The sequence below is a fragment of the Schistocerca americana genome, chromosome 1 (genome assembly GCF_021461395.2).
Source record: "Schistocerca americana isolate TAMUIC-IGC-003095 chromosome 1, iqSchAmer2.1, whole genome shotgun sequence".
Classification (NCBI taxonomy): domain Eukaryota; kingdom Metazoa; phylum Arthropoda; class Insecta; order Orthoptera; family Acrididae; genus Schistocerca; species Schistocerca americana.
Window position 1 is genome coordinate 208,890,976 of NC_060119.1, and position 25,650 is coordinate 208,916,625.

The following is a 25,650-nucleotide window of genomic DNA, read 5'->3' on the forward strand; positions in this document are numbered from 1 at the left end:
AACTCTCAGACTGTTCAGAACAATTATAATAAATGTTTCCATATTTGCAGATGCATAAAACAGTGCTGGCTGTGTGTAGATATTATTGCAAATATCTCATTTTTCTGTGGGGAAATTGGTACTAAGACAGCGCTATTTACATTGGTATCATGAACATTTCAGGCTAATAATATTTTCTGTTTCATACCGCTTGCTTCAGTACGGTGTTTGAATTACTTTTTGTCATAACAGTGGCAATAACTTGGCTTAGGGAACTTGTATGTAATGACTTCACTTGGGATAATTCTGCCAAATATATAAGTAATCATTCTGATATCACATCTGTTTATTGGCAATGGTTAATACAAAGGGTACAATATGGACTATATGAGCTATTACAACATAGAAAACAAATCATTTGTCTGGAATATGCAGCAAGTGATGGCAACCAAGATATTAACTTCAAAAATCATTATATATATATTTAAATTATACAAACATTCCGAATTTAATATGTGAGCATGGAAACCATCTACTATTAAATGTGTATATTGATTACAGAAATGTGTAATTCATGACACACAAATTCTACTGTAAGAGAAATATTTTTCATTTGAACATACTGTACAGCTGCAAAATATTTAAATATTCTTGAAGTTTTGACACTTGACACAAATTCTAAGTTATCTTAGACAGATGAAAACCTATTACTATTTTTAAATAAATTCAGTGGTAAATTACAGAATACCAGAAAGTGCTCACAGAAACTTTTAGTCAAGCGTGCAAATAATAAAAGGGCTATTGTATTAAAAGTTCACTTCATCATAGATAGAATAAATAAAATATTTGTTACAATAAAATATTATAGTGCAATACTTATAAAGTCACACAAAAGAATCTCTGATCACTTTTGGTATTCCCTACTCACACTTGTACTCTCTTGGAAACAGCAGTTTTATCATTTTGTACACTTAGTTATTATTCTTGTTATTTATCATGTGCATTTTCTTATTACTTATGTTTTTTTAAGTACTGAATCAAATGCTATATGTAGCCTACAGCACTCCAAAAAATTTCTTAAGTACTGATGTTGAAATGTGATGCCAATGTAAAGACCCAACTGCAGTTTACTATTAATTTGCACTATGCTGCTTACAACGTTATTTAACAATATTCTGCTATACTGTATATGATGGTATTATATGTATGAGCAAAAGTTCAAGCTGTTGGAAAACTAACAATACCATGAAATCTTCTGAAAAAATAATGACACACTAAGATTCAACAGTTATGGATGACATACAAGAGGAAATTGTAGCAAAAAATTAAGTATTACACCACCATAAGCCAAATACGCAGTCATTAGGCCACAGCACACACAAAAATCTCATTGCCCACTTTCCATTCATTCATTCACAATAACTTCAACACCCTCACACGAAAATAGATAACTATATATTTGCCATTCCTTCCATTAGATGATAATTCTTAATAATTTATTAAGTACAGCAAACAATAAAGCCATTTGCCAATTTAACGTGACCCAATAAATGCTAAGAGAAAAAATATCAAATTATTCTGAACCCAAAAGGGTCTGCTACTATAACAGAAGTGTTGTAAGCTATGTCCATTATTCAGAAGCAGAACTCAATGAGCATTATTGGTAACAGACATAACACAGTACAGAACTGGCAGCTCTGAACGGTGTACCCTCATTTTCATTTTACAATGGGATTTTAAACTGAAGTTATATAATTATGTCTCATGAAACAAATGTCTGTAACAGTGATTTATAAAAAAATACTTTTAAATTCAGTCAATAGTTTTTCCACACTTTGCGCTGTAAAAATTCATCCACATTCCCATGACAATATTTCTAATAACTAATAGTACTATTCATGTAGACAATAACAAACAATATTTCTTCGTTCATGTAATACTTTCCTAAAGAATGTGCATGTTAAACATTTTGATTGCACTTTAAACATACTGTAAACATTCTACACATATTTACACTGCAAGAGAAGTAGATGCTTTTGAAGCACTTAGAACAATTCAAAAATGAGTTATACAACTTTATAATATTTACAAAATATATACATTAAACACGTATCACATCAGTAAAGTTACCCGCCGACTAATTGTTCAATAATTCAATGCTTTAAATGGTCCAAACAAGTGGCAATTAAGTAAATTAGTACAGTAGCTTCCAATCTACTTTGTACAAATGTAACATCAGTAGATAAAATTGTTATGTGAACATTGGAATTTGCTAAGCTGTACTAACAACTGGTGAAATAATTAAATAATTTACAAAACTAGTATATCTATTTTCAGAGTACATATTAAATAGTTCAACTTGGGGGTAAACATAACTCATTGTGGAGGAGAAAGAACACCAAATTTAGACTTTCACCACCATAGTGTAAAATTCAGCATGTCAATATCTATATGTTTTAGTTTAAATATCAATAATAATTATGCTGTGTAGCAAGTATTTTTAATGCATGCTGTAGTAACTTGCTGTGGCTAGCAGTTTATATCCATAGCCAAATACTGCAGAAAAGTTTGCTATCCCTCTCGTGAAGAAATGGTTGATGCAGTAGTAAGTGACACATGGTAGTGAAAGGAAACAATGTAATTTAAAGACTGGTGTTCTAGCTCCTGCTACTTTTAGACTCCAATTAGACTCTACACTTTATAGAATTATTAGTAGTTAAAATAACCATACCTTTTATTCTGAACATACTTCAGGACAAGATAAAAATTTTACTCATTTAATAAAAGAGAAGCTGGGCATGCTTATTTTCTGTAAACAATTTGGTCTTTCACTGCTCATATGAGCAAAATTTATTATAATACTAGCTCTGTATAAACTGACTTAAATGAGCTGAAAAGAAAGGTCAAGGAACCTTATCAACGTAATTAAGTACATGAATAACATAACAACACATTAGGAAAAAGACAAGAGTATTAATCTTCCACTAAAGTTTACTTCAGAAGATCGTGGGCTCGCTGGTTGGCCACCGCTATCCTTGTTTCATTCGACTCTCCCTGTAATAGAACAGAATGGCTCTATCTAAGACTGATGCTTTTCTGGAATATATATATTACAAAAGATCAAAACTCACTCACTCTCTCTCTCTCTCTCTCTCTCTCTCTCTCTCTCTGTGTGTGTGTGTGTGTGTGTGTGTGTGTGTGTGTGTGTGTGTTTATACATGCCGAAACTTCTACTGCAGCAATAATAATTTACGCAAATTTTTATGGGAAAAAAAAAATCAAGCTCGCAGAATACACAGGACTCTAGTAGTTATAAAAACACTGTAATTAGAATAATTTATAACTCTTCGTAACAAATGTACAACAAGAGAGATGATACATTACCTTCCTGTTAATTCTGTCTATCTGTCGGTTCTGGTTCTCCAGCTCAGAACCCATGTCCAATGCCATATTGCGTAGATTTCCAATCATAGTGTTGACTTGGCCCATATTTTCTTCCATTTCATCTTCTCGGGCATCATTTGTGATCCTGTTCAAAAGTAAAATTGTGGTTGAAATGTATCAGGATTTCCTCACATTCACAAATAATATTTATTTTTATTTGTTATTGCACTTGAAATACAAGCAAAACAGTACCTGCAGTAGAATCAATACTTTATCTGATTCTGACTAACGTATTTCCTGTAAGAACATGTTAAAAGATGCAGCAATTCATTTCAAAGTGCATGCATTTTTATTACAACTTGGCATCAATTACACTTTTAAATGATATTATTCCAATTTATTACATTCTATAAATCATCATCCTACAGTGTACGATTGCTTTACCAGTCAAAGAAATGTATACAATCTAATATGGGTGTTTTACTTTAATTAATGCAAGAGAAAGAGCATCACAAAAATTATTTCCAACAAGTTATAGGAATTCTAATTTAGTAAGTGTCAGAAAAAGTACTTTGGGTTGGTATAAGATTCCCAAAGTCTCCCAAATGAGCAATAAACATAAGAGCTTTACATTTAAACAAATAACTGCAAGGTTTGATTAATATAGCCAATTTTCCCTCTTTTTACAGTAAGAATTTTAAACTATGATCACAAGCTAATATACTAAAAATATTCCATATCTGCCCAAAAGTTCCCCACTCAATGGTCCACAGTAACATGCTATTTTTAGACTGGAAGGCACCTCCAACACAGCTCCTCCATCTACATCTACCTCTACATCCATACTCTGCAAGCCACCTGACGGTGTGTGGCGGAGGGTACCTTAAGTACCTCTAACCATTCTCCCTTCTATTCCAGGCTCGTACTGTTCATGGAAAGAAAGGACTGTCGGTATGCCTCTGTGAGAGTTCTAATCTCTCTGATTTTATCCTCATGGTCTCTTCGCAAGATATACATAGGAGGGAGCCATATACTGCTTGACTCCTCGGTGAAGGTATGTTCTCGAAACTTCAACAGAAGCCCGTACCGACCTACTGAGTGTCTCTCCTGCAGTTTCTTCCACCGGAGTTTATCTATCATCTCCGTAACGCTTTCACGATTACTAAATGATCCTCCAACGAAGCGCACTGCACTCCGCTGGATCTTCTCTATCTCTTTTATCAACCCTATCTGGTAAGGATCCCACACCGGTGAGCAGTATTCAAGCAGTTGGCGAGCAAGCGTACTGTAACCTACTTCCTTTGTTTTCGGACAGCACTTCCTTAGGATTCTTCCAATGAATCTCAGTCTGGCATCTGCTTTACCGACAATTAATTTTATATGGTCATTCCATTTTAAATCACTCCTAATGCCTACTCCTAGATAATTTATGGAATTAACTGCTTCCAGATGCTGACCTGCTATATTGTAGCTAAATGATAAAGGATCTTTCTTTCTATGTATTTGCAGCACATTACACTTATCTACATTGAGATTATATTGCCATTCCCTGCACCATGTGTCAATTCATTGCAGATCGTCCTGCATTTCAGTACAATTTTCCATTGTTACAACCTCTCGATATACTACAGCATCATCCGCAAAAAGCCTCGGTGAACTTCCGATGTTATCCACAAGGTCATTTATGTATATACATTGTGAACATCAACAGTCCTACGACACTCCCCTGCGGCACACCTGAAGTCACTCTTACTTCATAAGACTTCTCTCCATTGAGAATGACATGCTGCGTTCTTTTATCTAGGAACTCTTCAATCCAATCACACAATTGGTCTGATAGTCCATATGCTCTTACTTTGTTCATTAAATGACTGTGGGGGACTGTATCAAACACCTTGCGGAAGTCAAGAAACACGGCACCTACTTGGGAACCCGAGTCTTGTGGACGAATAGCGCGAGCTGGGTTTCACACGATCATCATCTTCGAAAACCATGATTATTCCTACAGAGTATATTTCTAGTCTCCAGAAAAGTCATTATACTCTAACATAATACATGTTCCAAAATTCTACAACTGATCGACATTAGAGATATAGGTCTATAGTTCTGCACATCTGTTCGACGTCCCTTCTTGAAAACGGGGATGATCTGTGCCCTCTTCCAATCTTTTTGGAATGCTATGCTCCTCTAGAGACCTACAGTACACTGCTGCAATAAGGGGGGGAGGGGGGGGGGGGGGCGCAAGTTCTTTCGCAGCCGGCTGCGGTGGTCTCGCGGTTCTAGGCGCTCAGTCCGGAACCGCGCGACTGCTACGGTCGCAGGTTCGAATCCTGCCTCGGGCATGGATGTGTGTGATGTCCTTAGGTTAGTTAGGTTTAACTAGTTCTAAGTTCTAGGGGGCTGATGACCACAGATGTTAAGTCCCATAGTGCTCAGAGCCATTATAAGTTCTTTCGTGTACTCTTCACGATTCATGTCATATAGAAACTCTCACTGTTTTTACCTAAAGACAAGAGTGTTTGCTCATTTTGCATATGTTCATTTCTTGTTGTCTCATGGAAATATATTTTGGGGCAGTGCACCTATAGAATGTATATTCAATAGAAGTGAGTAGTAAGAATATTGTGTGAAGTAGACAACCAGGCATTTGCAGAAACCTTTTTAAGGATCTGAGGATTGGTACACTCATTTCCTAATATGTTTGCCCTTAATGATTTTCATTGCCGATGATAAAAATCGGCTCAAACTGTGGTGTGATTTACACAGTCAAAATACAAGACATGAAAGTAATACGTAAGACAGCAACAGGCCAATGCTGCACTGCTTTTGTGCATCAGACAGAAAAAATTGATGTTTATGTCATGCTTATAGATGTGCAAAATAGTTCTGACAACAAGCAGGGTTGAAAGGCAGTTGTAGCATCCAAACAGCTATCAATGTGCTAATGAAAATTTAAATATGTATTATGCCAAATAAAGATGTGAACAAGTTCAAAAAGTACATTAGGAAAAGTGAAAACATATAAAAAGGGGCTGTTTGCTGTATTTTTCTTTAAGTAATATAATCCACAGCCATGGGGCCCAGCAACAAGTAAAATCAATAAATTAATATCATCCTTCTATATTAGGAATGGGCTACAAACCACACACACACAGTATCTGCAGAATCCTAGGGATTTAAATAATCATTGATACGAGGTGCACTAAAACTTTCATGGAATTACAGCTTACTCGAAGGGCAAAATAAAGAAAAAAGTATTGTCTTTAACTGAGAAGCAACTGCTACAAGTGAATTTCTCTTTTCCTCATCAAAAGCTCTATTACTCTCATTTTATGGAAATGGAGAAGATTTGAAATGAAGTGGTTGAAGCTAGAACTGAATAAAAGTATTGCCTCATAAAATACAATTTCAAGTCACTACCTTTTTGTACAGGACACTTAACAAAACAGAAAAATTAGTTTACAGCTTTTCTCAAAATATGAGTATACAATACATTCTACTTAATTTGTCCATGTTATGTATGAGGGTGCACTAAAAAGTAATGCCTCTGAATTTTTTATGTGAATACTCAGAAAGCTTTTTAAATAAAACAAACCTTATCGACATTCTACAACTTTATTCTTCATAACTACATATTTATTTCTCAAACAATGGAAACTCTAGATTTGAATATCAACAATATTAGGAAAAGGATAGTCTGCAACTCACTGTAATGAGGATATCTCGAGTTGCAGACAGGACAACATGAAGATTGTTACACATTTAGCTTCCACTCAAAGCCGTCTTCAGAAACACCCCCCCCCCCCCCCCCCCCCGCACACACACACACACACACACACAGACAGAGAGAGAGAGAGAGAGAGAGAGAGAGAGAGAGAGAGAGAGAACTGTTCACACAAACTCACACAATTCAAGCACATATGACTGCCATCTCTGGCAGCTCGGACTGGAGTGGAATTTGGAGTGGAGTGGAGTGGAGTGGGGTGGGGTGGGGTGGGGTGGGTTTGAGAAGGGGAGGAGAGAGCAGAGTACAGGGAGAGAAGAGCACCATCTGGTGGAGTGTGCAGGGACTAGATGGAGGCTTGAGAAGATCATCAGGCACAGTGGATGGGAGGCTGTCGTACAGAGAGGAGGTGTGTGAGGGAAAGGAGAGGAGCATGGAAGGGGAAAGACAGATGGATTGGCAGATAAGGCCCACAATGAGGGTGGGGGGCACAAATAGGGAGGAGGTCATAGCACAGAGGGGGCAGAAAAAGTTGGGTTGAGGATGTGGCAACAGTAGGTTACTGTAGGGTGAGGCCAGTATAATTTTGGGAGTGGAGAATGCATTATAAGGATAACTTCCACCTGAACAGTTAAGAAAAGCTGATGGAGGGGAAGATCCAGATGGCCTGGGTTGTGAAGCAACTATTGAAATCATGCATGTTATGTCTACCATGCTCTTCACCCCTGTTTGGCAGTGGCCATTCATCCTGTTGGACAGCTGACTGGTAGTCATACCAATGCAAAAAGCTGTGCAATGATTGCAGCGGAACTGGTGTATGACATGGCTGTTTTCACAGGTGGTGCAGCCTCAGATGTGGTAGGATAAGCTCGTGACAGGACTGGAATGGTTAGTGCTGGGTAAGTGGATTGCAGATGTCTTGCACCCGAGTTTTCCACAAGATTATCCCTGTGGCAAGGAGGCAGGAGTGGCATAGGAATGGATTAGGATGCTGTGGAGGTTGGGTGTGTGGCAGAACATCACTTTGGGTGCGGTGGACAGAATCTTCAATAGGATGTCCTCATTTCAGGACATAATGATAGGTAATCAAAGTCCTGATGAAGGACACAGTTCAGTTGTTCCAATCCAGGGTGCCATTGGGTGACTAAGTGGGCACTCTAGCAGCTAGTTCTCGGGAGGGGGATTGATTGGATGTGTGAGTGGAAGAGTCACAGGGGACTTGTTTGCAGAGTGTGTCTGGGGAGTAGTATCTGTCTGTGAAGTCATTGGTAAGACTTTCAGCATACTTGGCAAGGGAGTTGTTGTCGCTGCAGATCTGCTGTTCCCAGGTGGCCAATCTGCATAGGACAGATTTTTGATGCTGAAGGGATGGCGGCTGGCAAAATGCAGGTACAGTTGGTGGTTAGTGGGGTTAATATGGACAGAAGTGTAAATGGAGCCATCAGAGAAGAAGAGGTCAACATCCAGGAAAGCGGCCCAGGTGAAGTGGGTGGGAGAGAATTTGTTCAGATTGTGAAGGAATGAGGATAGAATTTATTGGCCGTAAGCCCAGATCATGAAGATATCATCACTGGGACTGAACCAGGCCAGGGAGGCTAGGAAGGTTTCCTCTAGATGGTCCACAACTAGCCTGGCATAGTAGTGTGCCATGCGGGTGCTCATGGCTGTGCTGCAGATTTGTTTTTATACCTTCCCTTCAAAGAAGTAGTTGTGTATTAGGAAAAGTCAGCAAGGTGTATGAGGAATGAGGTAGTGGATTAGGAGTGTGAAGGACATTGGGAAAGGTAGTGTTCAATAGCAGCAAAACCAGGGACATGAGGGATGTTGGTGTATGGGGAAATAGCATCAACAGTGACAAGTAGAATCCATAAGGTAAAGGGATGGGGTTTGTGGAGAGTCTGAAGAAAGTGGTTGGTATCTTCGGTGTGGGAGGCTAGGTTCTGATCAAGTGAATGCAGCTGTCGGTCAACGAAGGCCGAAATTCCTTTAGTGGCGTCACAATAACCAGCTACAATCAGGCATCCAGGATTGTCATGTTGGTGACTTTTGGGGAGCATGTAGAAGGCGGGTGTGCAGGCTATCATAAGAATGAGGAAGGAAATTGATTTAGGGGAGAGTATCTAGCAAGAACCTAAGGATTTATGCAGGGATTGGAGGGTATGCTGGACTTCTGGGATGGGATCACTCTGGCACCCCCTCCATCCAATATTTTCTGCCCTCTGTCCTGTCACCACCTCCCTATTCATATCCCATTGCCCAACTTGTGGATCGCCCTCTGGCAATGCATTTGCCCATCTTCCCTTTTCCCTGCTCCTCCCCTTTACTGATCCCCCTCCCCCCTTTCCTCCCTGCACCACAGCCTTGCAACTGTTGTGCCTGACAGTCTTCTCATGCCTCCATCTGGTCCCTGCATCCTCCACCAGACAATACTCTTCTCTCTCTCCAACGACACCCTGCTATCTCTCTCCCTTTGCTGCACCACTCCAGATTGTCACTCAACATGACAGTTGCATTCCAGTCCAAGCTGCCAGAGATGGCTGTCGTGTGTACTTTATGTATGCTTGCTGGTGTGAACATGTGTGTATTTTCTTTTCTGAAGGAGAAGGTGGCCAGAGCTAAACGTGTTACCATCTCTTTGTTGTGCTTGTCTGCAACTCAACATGTCATGTTTATGACGACTAGGAATGTATCCTTTCCTTAATATTATTTATTTCTCAACGTAGTCACCCTGGTGACAAACACATGACTAAGTGAGAGATCAGTTTGTTGATACTGTCATGGGAGAATTTTTTACTTTGTTGATAGAGCACCAACCTCACCTCTGCTTGAACTGCTTCATCACTATCAAACTGAAGTCCTCTAAGGTGGTCTTTAAGTTTTGAAAATGGATGGAAATCATATGGGGCTAAGTCTGGACTGTACGGCGAGGGATCAATGACAGTGAACCCAAGGTATCCAACTCTTGCAGATGTCACAGTGATCATGTGTTGCCTGTTGCTGTCATGCTGAAAGAGAGTGCACTCCACGTGTGGACGAAACCTTCAAATTCGTGTTTTCAGTTTTATGGGTGTCTGGCAGCCATTTCTTATGCACTAACATAGTTTCATTACATGCTGCCATGTTACATGCTAAAATTTGGAACATTCTACTGGAAGATGGTTGCTCTTAATGCTGTCTTGATGCAATGTCACCATTCAACTTTGCCAACTGGGTGAGGTGGCACAGTGGTTAGCACACTGGACTCGCATTCGGGAGGACAACGAATCAAACTCGCGTCCAGGCATCCTGATTTAGGTTTTCCATGATTTCCCTAAATCACTTCAGGCAAATGCTAGAATGACTCCTTTGAAAGGGCACAGCCTTCTTCCTTTCCCATTCTTCCCTTCTCCAATGAGATCGATGGCCCTGCTATTTGGTCTCCTCTCCTCAAATCAACCAACCAACTTTGTCATTCAACACTGAATGGTAAGTGGTGGTTTTAGTGTGGTATACTTAGGGTCTTTGTGATGTGACTGAACAAATGACACAAAAACAGCCAGTGTGTGTTTGTGGTGGACTCCGAAAGTTGTGATCCATGATAATATGACTGCTAGCAAGACTTTCTGCTCAGATGTCTTTCAGTGGAACTGTCTGGCCACTATCATTGTTAAAAGATAGGTGAAGCCTTGAGAGACCAGATCAACATGTATATGTGACAAGTGACTGTCAACTTCACAGAAAAGCTTGACAAGCGGTTGTATATTCTCAAATTTTTACCCATTGATAGTGAACATTTTTTTGTCCACAACTTTTGCTGTTGGCATCTCTGCACCATCGAAATAATGTGGGAATTACAGTGATAAGTGCTTTTTTTTTTAAAAAAAAGGGCATACTCTGTGTAATGAATGGTTCATACGGTTTAAAACTGGCTAGACAGAAGTTCAGCATGCCCTTCGACGTCTACTGACAATGCTAATGTCAGGAACATCAAAACAACTCTCACACACACACACACACACACACACACACACACACACACACACACACACCTGTGTTTAATGTGTAACTACCAGAAGTTTCATTTTTGTACGTCTGTTAGTTATTGTTCAGTGCTGTATTGAGTAGAACATTGTGTAGCACAGTTTGTGAATTTCAGGGTGGCAGAGTTAGAGGAACAACATGTATCCATTAAATTTTTCATGAAACTCAAGAAAACCTTTCAAGAGACACCCCAAGTAATGTGGGAAGTACAGTGATAAGTGCTTTAAAAAAAAAACGGCATACTCTGTGTAATGAATGGTTCATATGCTTTTAAACTGGCTACACAGAAGTTCAGCATGCCCTTTGACGTCTACTGACAGTGCTAATGTCAGGAACATCAGAACAACTGTGCCTGCAAATCGAAGGCTGATTGTCCAAGAGATCGCAGAAAAATGCAACATTTCAGTTGGATCATGTCATTAAATCCTGAGACAGCATCTTGGAATGCATCATGTTGACACAAAGTTCATCCCATGGCTCATGATCAAGACCAGAAAGACCTTCACCTTGCAATATGTGAAGAGCTTTTGGATTGCACAAATTAGAATGAGATGTTTCTAAGAGAATCATAACTGATGAAGAGACCAGGGTCTTTAGTTATGAAGCTGAGACCAAGATTCAGTCTTCACAATTGGTCAGGAAAGTTTCTCAAAGACCAAAATAAGCTCGTCAGGTCAGGTCAGGTCAAATATCACAGCCATGCTGATAGTTTTCTTTGACTTTGAAGGATTAGTAAATCATGAATTCATGCCAAAGGGACAAATCACTTAATGATGGTACTATCAGGACATGTTGCAACATCTGCAAGGAAATGTGAGAAGGGTACAGCCTGTAGTGTGGCAAGACAATTCATGCCTCCTGCATCACAATAACACACCTGCATATTCTTCCCTGTTAGTGCGTGACTATCGCACTAAAAACTAAATACCTGTGTTGCTCATTCTCTGTACCCTCTAGACCTGGCCCCTGCAGACTTTTTTATTTCCACAGTTGAAAACCTGATTGAAAGAACAAAGATTTGCAGCCATAGATGAGATAAAAGAAAATTCGCAGTCAGCACTTCACGTGATCCAGCAAGGAGTATAGCAAGACTGCTTCTGGAAGTAGAAACTGCATTGGGAGCAGTGTACCAATGTGGAGGAGAGTATTTCATATGAGACCATGCATGATAAGTAAAAGGTAAGCATAAAAAAATCCTGTGGACAAAGTTCCGGAACTTTCTGAACAGACCTTGTATTAATATGAAATGCTGGCTGGTAACAAGTCTCGGCATTTTTGCTGTGGATCAATTAGGAAAATTGAACTGTCAGTAGGTACTTGTACAGATACTGTACTAGTGATTAAATTTTGCAGTCGAGCAATTTTTGTTTTTATTTGACATCAGGCATCAGACCACATTGGTTCAAGTAATTGGTACCATTAATTGGCTGGGAACATCTGCGAGAAGAAACGGCCATGGAAATCTTCGTCAACGGCCTATTTCAAAATTCAGTAGTCTTTCACCATATGTATTTATTACAGAACTGATTGCAGCATAAAGTTGCCATTTCTGAACACTTTTGTGGCCTAATATTGTCACACGGCAGTATGGAAATGTCTGCTCTAGAACTGAGCAAAAATCAAATACGATTGTTGTGATCTGTTATGAACAGGCGGCAAGATGATTCAGTCTCCTCACAACATGTGAGCAGCATACCAGTTTTACATCTGAGCATTCACAGACTGTCAAGTAATAAATTAACATGGCAATGTGCATTTCTTTGAGCTCATTGAATTTATAGTAATATCATTACTTGAAATGTTTCTGTGCACACCACAGTGATTTTTATCTGCTTCACTATCATCTACCAGCTAATAGTTTCTGGATCTGGTTGTCCTTCCGGATAGGAAAGTCTGTCATTCTGAGATGGAATGAAACAGTTTCTGTACTATGTACTAACTGATTGGTCATAATCTACAATTTTTCAGCTACAGAAGCTTTGCTTTAAGTTTCATATCTCAACTAGCTGCTAGTATAGAATGTACATTGGTAGGTAGTCATTGAAGAAATACGGTTTATAAAATATCATCAATTAACTGCATTCTTGCAAAAGCACGCATCTCTCCAGGCAAAGTGGATAGCTTTTTGTCCCTTATTTGTATTTCAGTTAGTAACTTCTTAACTTTTCATGACCACTTCTTCAAATTCTGGGGTATGATGTGTTTTTAAGTTTTATATGGGGAAGCTGATAATGGTTGGGATGTGAAAACCGAAATCAGCTCAGCAACTTTGCCATGAGGAGATCCCAAAATGCAATGATATTTTGTCATCTTGCTGCAAACAGTTGTGATGATAAATTGGGACTCCACTTGCAAAAAGCATCTCTCTACTTTTTTTGCCAGCAAGGTGATATTTTATACTTTCACTGCCACACACAATAGTTCCATGCAGGCATCATTCAATGATGTGTTTGGCATTAAAAAAAACATATCTGCAGTGCCGCAGTAAAATTGAAATAATGATTAGAGTGATTCTTGTGTATTTACCATCACCTCGGGGTCACCAGTTGTACGGTCTAGTAACAGTAATTACTTTTTTCACGCCACACAACAAAAACTACCAAGAATGCACATGTAACAACTTTTTAGTGACAGTTGCAAAGGAAATGTTAATCAGAGACACAAAAGGCTAATTACTCTAATGTGTATCTATAAATTTTACAGAGTTTACATTTCACTGTGTCCCTTACAGCGACATGATCATGTTGAAATTTATGTGCTACAAATAAATCAGGGCTGTATCACGAAATTGGCGGTAAGTTTTTACCTGGCGGTAAGTTTTTACCTGATTGCATTCCTAGGAATTACACATTGCTAGCTTTTAGCAGACCCTGGGTTTTGAGATGGATTTGAAGTTTGTTTCAACTTGGGTGGTTTTAATTTAAATTGTGTAAAATTATTTACAGAAAAATTGAAAAATTGGTAGACACCGAGCTTGTGAAAGATCAGTTTAGGTTCTGAAGAAATACTTTAACACATGAGGCAGTACTGACCCTACTACTTACTGTAGGAGATACATTGGAGCAAGGCAAACCTGCATTTACAGCATCTGAAATTTACAGAAATCTTTTGACAGTGTGGGCTGGACTACACTCTTTGCAGTTCTGAGGGAAGCAGAGGAAAAAAAATATAGTGACCAAAATATCACCCACAACTTGCACAGAAACCAAACTGCAGTTACAAGAGATGAAGGACATGAAAGGGAAGCACTGGCTGATAAGGAAATGGGACAGGGTTGTAGTCTACACCAAATGTTATTCAACCTACAAGCCATAAAGGAAACAAAGGAGAAATTTAGAAGGGAGTCAAAGTTCAGGTAGAGGAAACAAAAACTTTGTGGCCTGCCAGTGACATTTTAATTCTGTCAGAGATTGCAAAGGTCTTGGAAAAGCAGTTTAAGAGAATACATATTGTGTTGAAAAGAGGTTTAAGTTGAACCTCCCAAAAGTACAAGGATAATGGAATGTGACTGAATTAAATCAAACAATGCTGAGCAAATTACATTAGGAAATGGGACACTAAAGGTAGGGAGGGGAGGGGAGGGGAGCATAGGGAGGTGAGGGAGGGGAGGGGAGCATAGGGAGGTGAGGGAGGGGAGGGGAGCATAGGGAGGTGAGGGAGGTGAGGGAGGTGAGGGAGGTGAGGGAGGTGAGGGAGGTGAGGGAGGTGAGGGAGGGGAGGGAGGGGATTGTAGATGGGGACCAAAGCTTGAACACAGTGAGCAAGTTCAAATGAATGTAGCTTGCAGCAGTTATGCAGAGATGATGAGGCTACCACAGGATGGATTATCATGGGGATCTGCATCAAACCAGTCTTTGGACTTAAGACAACAATTTGAAGCCACTTAGATTAAACCAGTTATGTAGTTTTTCTAGGGTATTTTCGATAGTTTGAGGAATTTGATCAGTACTGTTAGTTTTACTGATTACAGATGCATTATCTGCAAATACTGATTGACAGTGAATACTGAGCAGCAGATCATATACACAAAACGAAGATAATGTGACCTAAGAGTCAACCTTGGGGGATTACTACTGAAATGATTTTCCATTCTGACACCTAATTCCCTTTATATGACATTAATACCACTCTGACTTCAAATGGTTAGGTAGGACCTAAACCACCAATAAAATGCCCCTAATTCAGTATTTTTCAAGCTTAGAGTGTGAGAAGTGATGGATCACACTATCAGATCATAAAAAATGCGTGTCACATGTATAGATTTGTCTAGAGAGGAGTTGATTTTATCTAAATTTTCATCGACAGAAGATGTTGAGTTTTTGAAGCCCACAATGATTTCTTGAAATCACATTCCACTTATGTATCTAATTTTTAATGTGTTTCGTGACAACCTTTTCAAACAGAGACTGGATGATGGTTCCCCATACGTTCTTTTGTACCTTTTTGACTTGTGGTTTAATTTGCATGTACTTCAGAGTATCTGGAAAACAGCCCTCGTTGAAGGAAAGATCAACTGTCTTAGGTAATGACTGCGAAGTTATTTTAGAGACTGCTTTTTAACACTTTGGTGTTCCATCGCAGTCTACTGCAGTGTTACGTTTGATATACTTAATTTTGATACAAAATTTATTCGTAATTGTATCTTGTCTTAATATCACCCCTCCAGCTACATTCATTATCTTTTTTTCGTTACTTACCAACTACTACTGCACATTCATCAGTATTAGCATCCAATTTATATGTAGATGAACAGTCCTCATGTTATTGCCTTCTCCTGACCCTATTTTCCATCTAGAACAAATAACTCCTTAAATGTATCTTGGCCTTGTTGAAAGGATCACTCATTATTTTTCTTGCTAGCTCACTGATTAAGCGAAGTACTAATGCAAATACAAAAGTAATACAACTTAACCAAATCCCAATATATTTCTGTTCTTACTTTGCAATGTAACCTCCTTGTGGACCAAGACCATTTCGGTCATCCATGACCCGCTGTGGCTGGTTGTTGACTACTTTGCCATCATCATTTCCTTTCCAGGTACCTTCATCTTCTTTGAAAGATGCAGACCTACAAAACAGAACAACAAATAGTGATTTACTTAATTAGAACTCTCCTCCAGCAGCCAAAATGCACAAATTTATGGTTTGTTTAAGGTACGCATTGTAACACACTAATATTCTTAAATATTTTGGCTAGAACTGTATTCTGAGTAACCAACAAAATTAAGCAAAATATGTACACCAAAACCAAATTTTCTCAAAAAAAGATCAAATTTGACAATAACAAACTTCTTACAAGATATGTTTGAAATATTCCACTCAGCTGTCTTTATTTATGATGTTCATATTTATATTATGTTATCAACTATTTAGCTATTTGACTGCATCCTCTGATGTCCATCAGGCTGACCAAATCAGTTGCCCATAGAGTACTTTGAACAACTCAGGTATCATACACATAAAAGCCTCGATCTATTAAATATGGGTGGTTGCAAATCGTGTAAGAGAGATAAATACCTGTACTGAGCTTATATCTTGCTCACAGGAAAAAACATTACATAAAACTGCCAAAACAGAAGGCACACAATGCACAACTGAAACAATCAAACAATATCTTGCACATTAGGGGCTAAACAGTGAGCCTATTGGCTCTAAACAGTTGATACATTCAATATTAGATCGTGGCACAACACAGATGTGGAACTTTCATAACCCTGTAAATGCAGGGAAATAAATTTTTATGTGGTACACATGACCCGATGGTCACAAAAAGGTAATATATGAAACATGCAGTCACAGGTTCATATAGGATAGCAGATTTCATATATTAAATCCTAAATTTTAGAACATGTTCTTTGCTCGAGTATCATATTGTTTTGGGAAACCCAGAATCTACTATGTAGGAATCAACATGGATTCCGGAAACAGCGATCGTGTGAGACCCAACTCGCTTTATTTGTTCATGAGACCCAGAAAATATTAGATACAGGCTCCCAGGTAGATGCTATTTTTCTTGACTTCCGGAAGGCGTTCGATACAGTTCCGCACTGTCGCCTGATAAACAAAGTAAGAGCCTACGGAATATCAGACCAGCTGTGTGGCTGGATTGAAGAGTTTTTAGCAAACAGAACACAGCATGCTGTTATCAACGGAGAGACATCTACAGACGTTAAAGTAACCTCTGGTGTGCCACAGGGGAGTGTTATGGGACCATGGCTTTTCACAATATATATAAATGACCTAGTAGATAGTGTCGGAAGTCCCATGCGCTTTTTCGCGGATGATGCTGTAGTATACAGAGAAGTTGCAGCATTAGAAAATTGTAGCGAAATGCAGGAAGATCTGCAGCGGATAGGCACTTGGTGCAGGGAGTGGCAACTGACCCTTAACATAGACAAATGTAATGTATTGTGAATACATAGAAAGAAGGATTCTTTATTGTATGATTATATGATAGCGGAACAAACATTGGTAGCAGTTACTTCCGTAAAATATCTGGGAGTATGCGTGCGGAACGATTTGAAGTGGAATTATCATATAAAATTAATTGTTGGTAAGGCGGGTACCAGGTTGAGATTCATTGGGAGAGTCCGTAGAAAATGTAGTCCATCAACAAGGGAGGTGGCTTACAAAACACTCGTTCGACCTATAGTTGAGTATTGCTCATCAGTGTGGGATCCGTACCAGATCGGTCTGACGGAGGAGATAGAGAAGATCCAAAGAAGAGCGGCACGTTTCGTCACAGGGTTATTTGGTAACCGTGATAGCGCTACGGAGATGTTTATGAACTCAAGTGGCAGACTCTGCAAGAGAGGCGCTCTGCATCGCGGTGTAGCTTGCTCGCCAGGTTTCGAGAGGGTGCGTTTCTGGATGAGGTATCGAATATATTGCTTCCCCCTACTTATACCTCCCGAGGAGATCACGAATGTAAAATTAGAGAGATTAGAGCGCGCACGGAGGCTTTCAGACAGTTGTTCTTTCCGCGAACCATACGCGACTGGAACAGGAAAGGGGGGTAATGACAGTGGCACGTAAAGTGCCCTCCGCCACACACCGTTGGGTGGCTTGCGGAGTATAAATGTAGATGTAGATGTAAGTTCTTATATCTTCAGTTGGTTTGTACAATGCATCCTCTATGTCTGCACTAGTTGTGTTGTTCTAGAAACTTTTTGGCTGATTGGTTTGGACAGACATATAGAAATTTGTGGATGGAATTTTATAGCTCTGAAGTCTATAATGCACTACAAATATTATTAACCTAATAATGACACCCAAGCAGAATATTTCAAGTCTATATCATTACTACATACAGCTGAATGCTCTAGCAGATCATCTGGAAAGATGGAAGAAAGATTTTGCTTCATTAACATTGGACTGCAGAATCTAACAGTGCTATTCTTTATTTCTTAAAAAATAATTACATGTTCCAGGCTATACCTACAGCTAAAATATTGAATGTTTGTATAAGAAAAATTTCACTTTTGGTTTCACATTTACTATTACTTACTTATTGCATGGTAACACACAAAGACCACAACATTTTTCCATGCCTGTGAGATTCTTTTCTGCTTCTCGCATATCAGCATTGATCTGGTCCATCCCCTCCTCAATGCGGTCCAGTTGCTCTGTAGCAAATTTTATGGCCATTAATTTAAACAGGTTTGAAATTAACATGGGAATAAATTTTATTCAGTGGCATAACTGACTTCATAATGTTTCTTTACTTTATGTATTGCTTATTTATTCTATTTCCTAAATAGCAAACCATTCCAGTATCTTAGATGATAGCCACAATGGGTCTACAACACTTTTAATGAATAGTTAATAATTAGTATAAAATGCACCAGTGGCTACGAGGGTGATGGTGTAGGCCTACTTTTTACAGAGGCTTTAATTCCTTATTTGAACATTTTAGAGTTATGATAAAATAAGGCCAAAAGCTTATCATCTACACATCAAAGCTATTTAGTAGTTTATGAAGATTGCACTGCCATGATACCCAACTTATATTAGAGAGTGTTCTTTAGTATACAGGGGTGAACAAAAATATGGAACCGCAAATACACAACACATTACCATGTCAAACACGGTGTAGAAAACCTAATGGCATTCAAAATAGCTTCCAGTCACCTCAGAATGGATAAGTACAGGTCCTGAATGGTTTTCAAGGCACTGCTATACTATTGTTACTGCAAACTAGAGGCAAGTTCAGGTAATGATTGAGTAGTAGAGCGATCACACACCCTTCTTTCCAAAGCAGACCACAAAGGTGCAATAATATTGAAGTATGGAGACTATGGTGGCCAGGGAGGATGTGGCAATTAATCCTTGCACCCAAAAAACCATTCCTGGATGATATGAGCTGAATGAACTAGGTCCCTGCCATTTCTGAACATAGCACCACCATTGGGGAACAAACACTGTATCACGGGATGGACCTAATAAGACAAGTGGTCACATAATCCTTGTCAGTAACATAGCTTGCAGAGTGCCCATGAGGCCCATATAATACCATGATATGGCTGCCCAAATCACCATCAAACCGCCACCATGTTTTACTTTGGGGAAAAACTCTGCCAGAAGTAGGAAACAGTGTGGAACTCAACCAAATGATTTTTATCCATTGTTGTGAAATTAAGGTTTAATGGCTTTAACATCATACTTTCCTGTTACGAGCATGTGCACCACTGATGTGTGGTTTTGAAATTGCAACTCGCCCTGAAATTGCCAGCTTATGGAATTCCCTTTGTGTTGTTTTGGTGCTGACAGGGTTCATAAGTGCGATATTCCATTTTTGCAGTAATTTTGCACTGCTGTCCTCTTATTTTTTTGTAACGGTCCTCTTCAATAGCTGTTTGTCACTATCTCTCAACACACACACTTTCACCCATATTGTATGAGCTGATTTTTTCCACTTTCCCTACATGTGGTATAAATCTTCAATATGATGCCTCTTCAAGCACACAATGCTTTGGCTACCTTTAGTCACATTGAAAATCTCTTAGCACTGACATAATGCACTCCCAACTTCATGGAACACTGTTCTGATTATGACAGACACTTGCAATGTATTGAGGACATCACACAGCTGCAGTTCATGGGGAGAACAGGACACACTGCATGCTTGACTAGCATCTACATATATATTTAAGCATTTCTTGCGATGTTTCCATATTTTTGCCCAACCCCTGCAATTTCAGCAGCCAGTAATTAATAGGCCATTAGTTTTACCTCTTATATTTTAACTACTTATGCAGAACTTGTGTGACACAACCACAAACAACATGTAACATTTCTGTAGTCTCCAAGTCAATTAATAGGTGTGTACAAGTGAAACAAATGATGGTCAGGTACAGATGTCTACATGAATTCACACATCAGGTCCATCTCACTCAAAGAAGAGCTTGCAGGAGGCAAAACATTCTTATGATGGATATGAAAGTATTGAAGATAATCACAGAAGTTGTGTATAAATTTCATGCAATTTCTATAGACAATTTTGTCATGAAATATCTGAGCCAAGTTTGTGGAGAATACCACATCATCAGCTGCCCAGTATGTCTGATGTGCACTCTTTGTACATTGCCAATATTGCATAAAATAGCAAATTATTTTACTGTGAAATGCACTTGCATTTGAATCACAAGGTCATCTATACTTTCTCATTTAACCTGGCTAATGTAACAGCCACAGTGTGGTCACCTTTCACCCCAATAGGATTCTCCCTCTTTCCCCATATTATGAGTTTATACTGTTCATGGAGCTTGTATGTCTCTGTACTGACATCATATTGCTTTAAATATAACAACCCAAAGCTTTCGAAATGTGGTGCTACAGAAGAATGCTGAAGATTAGATGGGTAGATCACATAACTAATGAGGAAGTATTGAACAGGATTGGGGAGAAGAGAAGTTTGTGGCACAACTTGACCAGAAGAAGGGATCGGTTGGTAGGACATGTTCTGAGGCATCAAGGGATCACCAATTTAGTATTGGAGGGCAGCGTGGAGGGTAAAAATCGTAGAGGGAGACCAAGAGATGAATACACTAAGCAGATTCAGAAGGATGTAGGTTGCAGTAGGTACTGGGAGATGAAAAAGCTTGCACAGGATAGAGTAGCATGGAGAGCTGCATCAAACCAGTCTCAGGACTGAAGACCACAACAACAACAACATAACAACCCAAGTTACCATGGATTGTTATTTCCATCACCACAACTCCTGTATTACTTTATCACGTTCCTTGCGAAAGTAATTTCCACCTCTTTTGTCACTGGGTATGCTGTTTCTCACAGGGGCTTGAAAAATAAATTTTGTTTTTAAAATTTCTAACCACTGTTTTTGCTTTCTTCAATGGAAGTAATTTTCATGTTTTTCTGGGTGCTGTGTATATTTATTACTATTAACCAAAGTTTACCAACTCTGACTACAGATACTTCAGAAATTTTCTTCATTCCTTTTCATCTCACACTTGATTGTATCTGTTACGGCCTTCTTTCCACAGTTCTAGAAGAATATCTGTTCTGAACTCGTTCTGGTGTTTGTATTATTGTGTAGAATAGAATTCAGTGTTTTTAGTTGCTATTGGAGGAAGCCTGCTTACGAATCAGAATATGTCCTCAATATGTGCTACTCTGCAATTGTCCCTTCTATTAACATGCGATAGACAACCATTCACACCCACTTTATGATTCTAATAAATTCGCGCCTATTGCATTTGATTCTTACTCGAAGGGGGGGACAACATTTTGTTTTTCGTACATGAAGATTGGTGAACAGTATTACTTGGCAATATTAATTTGTGTGTATGAGTGAGGAAGTTTGATGCTTTTGGTCTCCTATCAAATGGTCTTGTTATTGCTCTGGACTGGTTTGAGCTAGTTTTCTACACAAAGTTTTGGAAATTGATCCTCCTTCACTGATCATCTATTCTAGTGTTTACAATTGTTTATGTAATTTTATTGAGTTTTTTAAATGTGATGTACCAATCCTACCATTTTCTTGTTGTGCGTTTTCTGTTTCTGACTACATTACATTGGCAGCATATTAGGCATATGAAGTAATTAATCAACAAAGTGAAACTTAATTTTTACACCAGTCAACAGTTGAATAGTAAAAATAATGGCATGTCAAAACAAAAAAGCATAATGAAAACCAAAGAAATCAATGTATGAGTGAAATGTGGTTAACAGTGTAATGAACTTTTAGGAGTAAAGATAATGCGTTATTTTCTTATAAAAAGAAAGTTGCACACCAAAAATACCATACAAAATTAAATGCCAGTAATGAAAATAATACATTTCATTTACAAGTGTGTGTGTGTTTGTGTGTGTGTGGTGGTGGTGGTGGTGTTGTGTATGTGTGTGTGTGTGTGTGTGTGTGTGTGTGTGTGTGTGTGTGTGTGTCTGTGTGTGTGTGTAGGGACAGCCCAACATGCAGTAACAAAAATGAAAACACATTTACCAGATTTCCTTCACATACTGATGTGTGTATGAACAGTATCAAATAGACGAGAGAGAGAGAGCGCAATCTGTCTGTGTAGGGTACTCACGAGCTGTTTATTACAGATATTAAAGTGGAATATTGTGAGGGAGATACAGCTATGCCTTAACCTGTTAACAAGATAATCTAGAAAGAAATACCAAATGACATGACGAAATTTAACAACCAAAACATGATAATTTTTCAAATCCCAAAAGATCTAAGTAAAATATATTGAGAAAATGAAACGGCAGATTGTCACAGTTAAGCTAGATATTAGTTTGCACTGTTGGTTATTTCTGCCATACACTATATTCTTTGTGTATGGACACAAAACGTGAAGGATCCCCCATCTTTGAATAACAAAACTGAAGAAATATCTGAAGCAGTGATGACAGAGATAGGAAAAAAAGAAGGGTTCATGAACAGAAAATTAACAAGCAAAATGATGAAACTTGGAGGGAAAAATCTATTAAGACACTAGTGACACCCATAAACAAATGTATTTCGGCTGGGAAGACACCTAACATCAGGAAAAATACAGACACGATAGCACTAGTCGAGGTGGTGACAGAAAATTATGAGAATTACCTTCCCCTAAGTCTTCTAGCACATCTTTGCAAGCTTCTGACAAAAATATTAACTAACCAACTGACTGACTGATTCACTGAACAACTGCATTTCCACTGGCAGTTGAACAAGCAGAATTTCATAAAGGTTACGCAACCTCCCCCTTGAAATGACCATAGAATAAAGTGTTTGCATAGATATGAAATTTGTATAGAAATTGGTTCAATGGAAATAAGGATAATCATGAATGCCCTAGGAATGCCATTATCAATCTGAAACAGAATTTGTGAATAGGCAACAGTCAGAATAAGTGAAGACCTATGTACTGACAAGTTCTCAATCAACCAACGAGTTCCTAAAGGGATTACTATATTTCTGAAGTTGTTTACCCTAATAACAGAAAGTGTATTGACGTCATGCTCATAAGTGAAGATTTAACACAATCACTAACTATGATTCAGAAACTAAAAGCTGTCTCTAAGCAGGTGGTTTGGTTATGAATGCAGCTAAATTTGTGTGTCCAGACAACCCATCTGTTAAAACTGACAACGAAGTCCCTGAAGCATCTCTGAACACATCTTATTTTGATACGTGCAACACATCACGGACAAGTACTTGTGATACCAAGAATTGTACAATGTGTTACAGCATGGGCTGTGACAAAGCCAGAGCAGGAGTAGTCACATGTACATCGTAGCTGAGCATAATAGAATAAATGGCACAAAGGAAGCTCACATAGCAGTCAAAAGCTATGTAGTAAGACACTTTTCTCATAAATCTAATAAATGCCAAATCCTCTTCTAACTCACCTAGCCCAGAATGGTAGAAAATATGAAGACTTTTTAACGAACTATTTCTGCAATTTATAGCAAAAATAAATATCACTATGGACATAAAGTTAGCAACAAAACTAACAGTAATTTTGGAACAGAAGCTGATTTGTATGATTTGGCAACGTAATTAGTGCCCCATGCCTTACTGACTGTATCAAAATGATGATGTGAAAGCGATCTTAAGCTCAATTATGAAGTTTATCTACATGCAAACTTTGTACTGATGACTATTCTTTATGCATATTACTAAATATCTTATCAGTGTTTTCATGCAGTTTATGAATACATTATGCTGAAGTGGTATAATAATTTTATATCATTTTGATTTAATTTCACTGTGCATAATTAGCAACAGAGTGCTTTTGTTAAAAGCATTTAATTGTTGCACTGACATTGAATTAGCAATACAGACAGTGTCGAGTTAGGTATATTGCATAGTTTTAACTTTGGGACAATGTACGCAGAATGGTGTTAAGTTGATAAATTCCTTATTAGGAATCTAAACACTGATTCTATTTAACTTCCCACAACATAATTTTGTTTGGCCTCTCACACTAGAGCTTTGGCAGAAGTAAACAAACTTTAGTTGGCATACTTGCACAGAAGCACAATTAGTGAGGTCACATACTAACCCAAACTTTACATTACTGTCATCAAAGAAGTCATGAAAGCAGGCACTTGACAGTGAGGCACTGTTGAGGAGTATGTCTCATATTTTATATCATGACAGCAATGCAACTATATATCATTGGCACTGAGGTAATGTTTGGTAACAGGGAGGGGTGGGGGCATTAATAAAGTATTTCCATCAGCAGAATTCCATTACCTCTTTGAGAATCAGTTGCTTTCCTGGCAAAAATAATGTTTGTGTGTTGAAAACTCTGAATTTTATAAAGATTTAATGCAAAACATTCACCAACAACATTTTATAAAAAACACATTTTATAAAATAACAGTAAGGCAGACTCAAGAATTTTCCAATATTCTACACTTGCATAATGTAAATGTGGTGACTGAATAGGGGTGTTGTGGGAGGATAACATTTGTTTGTTTGTTTATTTATCTCTATGCAAATCATTACTGGAAAGGGGGCAGGGGGTGGAGGGCAGCAGATAACAGGTTTGAATGCAGGCCTTAACCATTATTCTATTGCAGTACAGCATTAATGCACCTTTTCTGTGTAAGAAGACATATTTGTTTACTCTCATTAACTACACAGAATGTCAGTCCTCCTATAACAATGCTAAGCAATAGATAACATATCAGTATACTACTGATGCTCTTGCTCTACCATTAGCACATATTCTTGAACCAATAAATATTTCACCACACTTTCCTGTATAATACCGCTTGTTTGTCACCCACTGATGACACCCTTAAAAACGGGTATTTCCTTATCTTGGCAGGTGATACTGTAGATGTTACATTAAGTGGAATATAACAGTTATAAAACAAGTTATGCAGTTCAGTTTTTACAAAAAGAGCTTACTCCACTGTGCAGAGCTACAGTTTTAAGGAAAGTTTTACACTTCACTGACAAATCAAGCTTCCAACACACACATTTCTAGAAGTTAGCTACTAAATATGCTACTATGTTTGCCATTTAATATAAGTACTAGCAGTTATTCAACACACCCGATACATTCAAAAAGAAATGGGCC

At 38.4% G+C, this 25,650-nt stretch overlaps 1 protein-coding gene across 4 annotated transcripts in view; it reads right to left on the reverse strand.

Annotated features, from left to right (window-relative positions):
• Positions 1-307: 307 nt before the first annotated feature.
• The window catches only part of LOC124595574 (synaptosomal-associated protein 25), a 420,350-nt gene continuing 395,007 nt past the window's right edge, over positions 308-25,650 (reverse strand). For all 4 annotated transcript variants that reach the window (XM_047134565.1, XM_047134401.1, XM_047134486.1 and 1 more), the window contains 4 exons: positions 18,615-18,732; positions 16,047-16,175; positions 3,364-3,508; positions 308-3,033 (listed from right to left, as the gene is read on the reverse strand). In XM_047134565.1, coding sequence (XP_046990521.1) covers positions 2,971-3,033; positions 3,364-3,508; positions 16,047-16,175; positions 18,615-18,732 — 455 coding nt within the window. In that variant the 3' untranslated portion in view covers positions 308-2,970. The remainder of the gene's footprint in view (positions 3,034-3,363; positions 3,509-16,046; positions 16,176-18,614; positions 18,733-25,650) is intronic.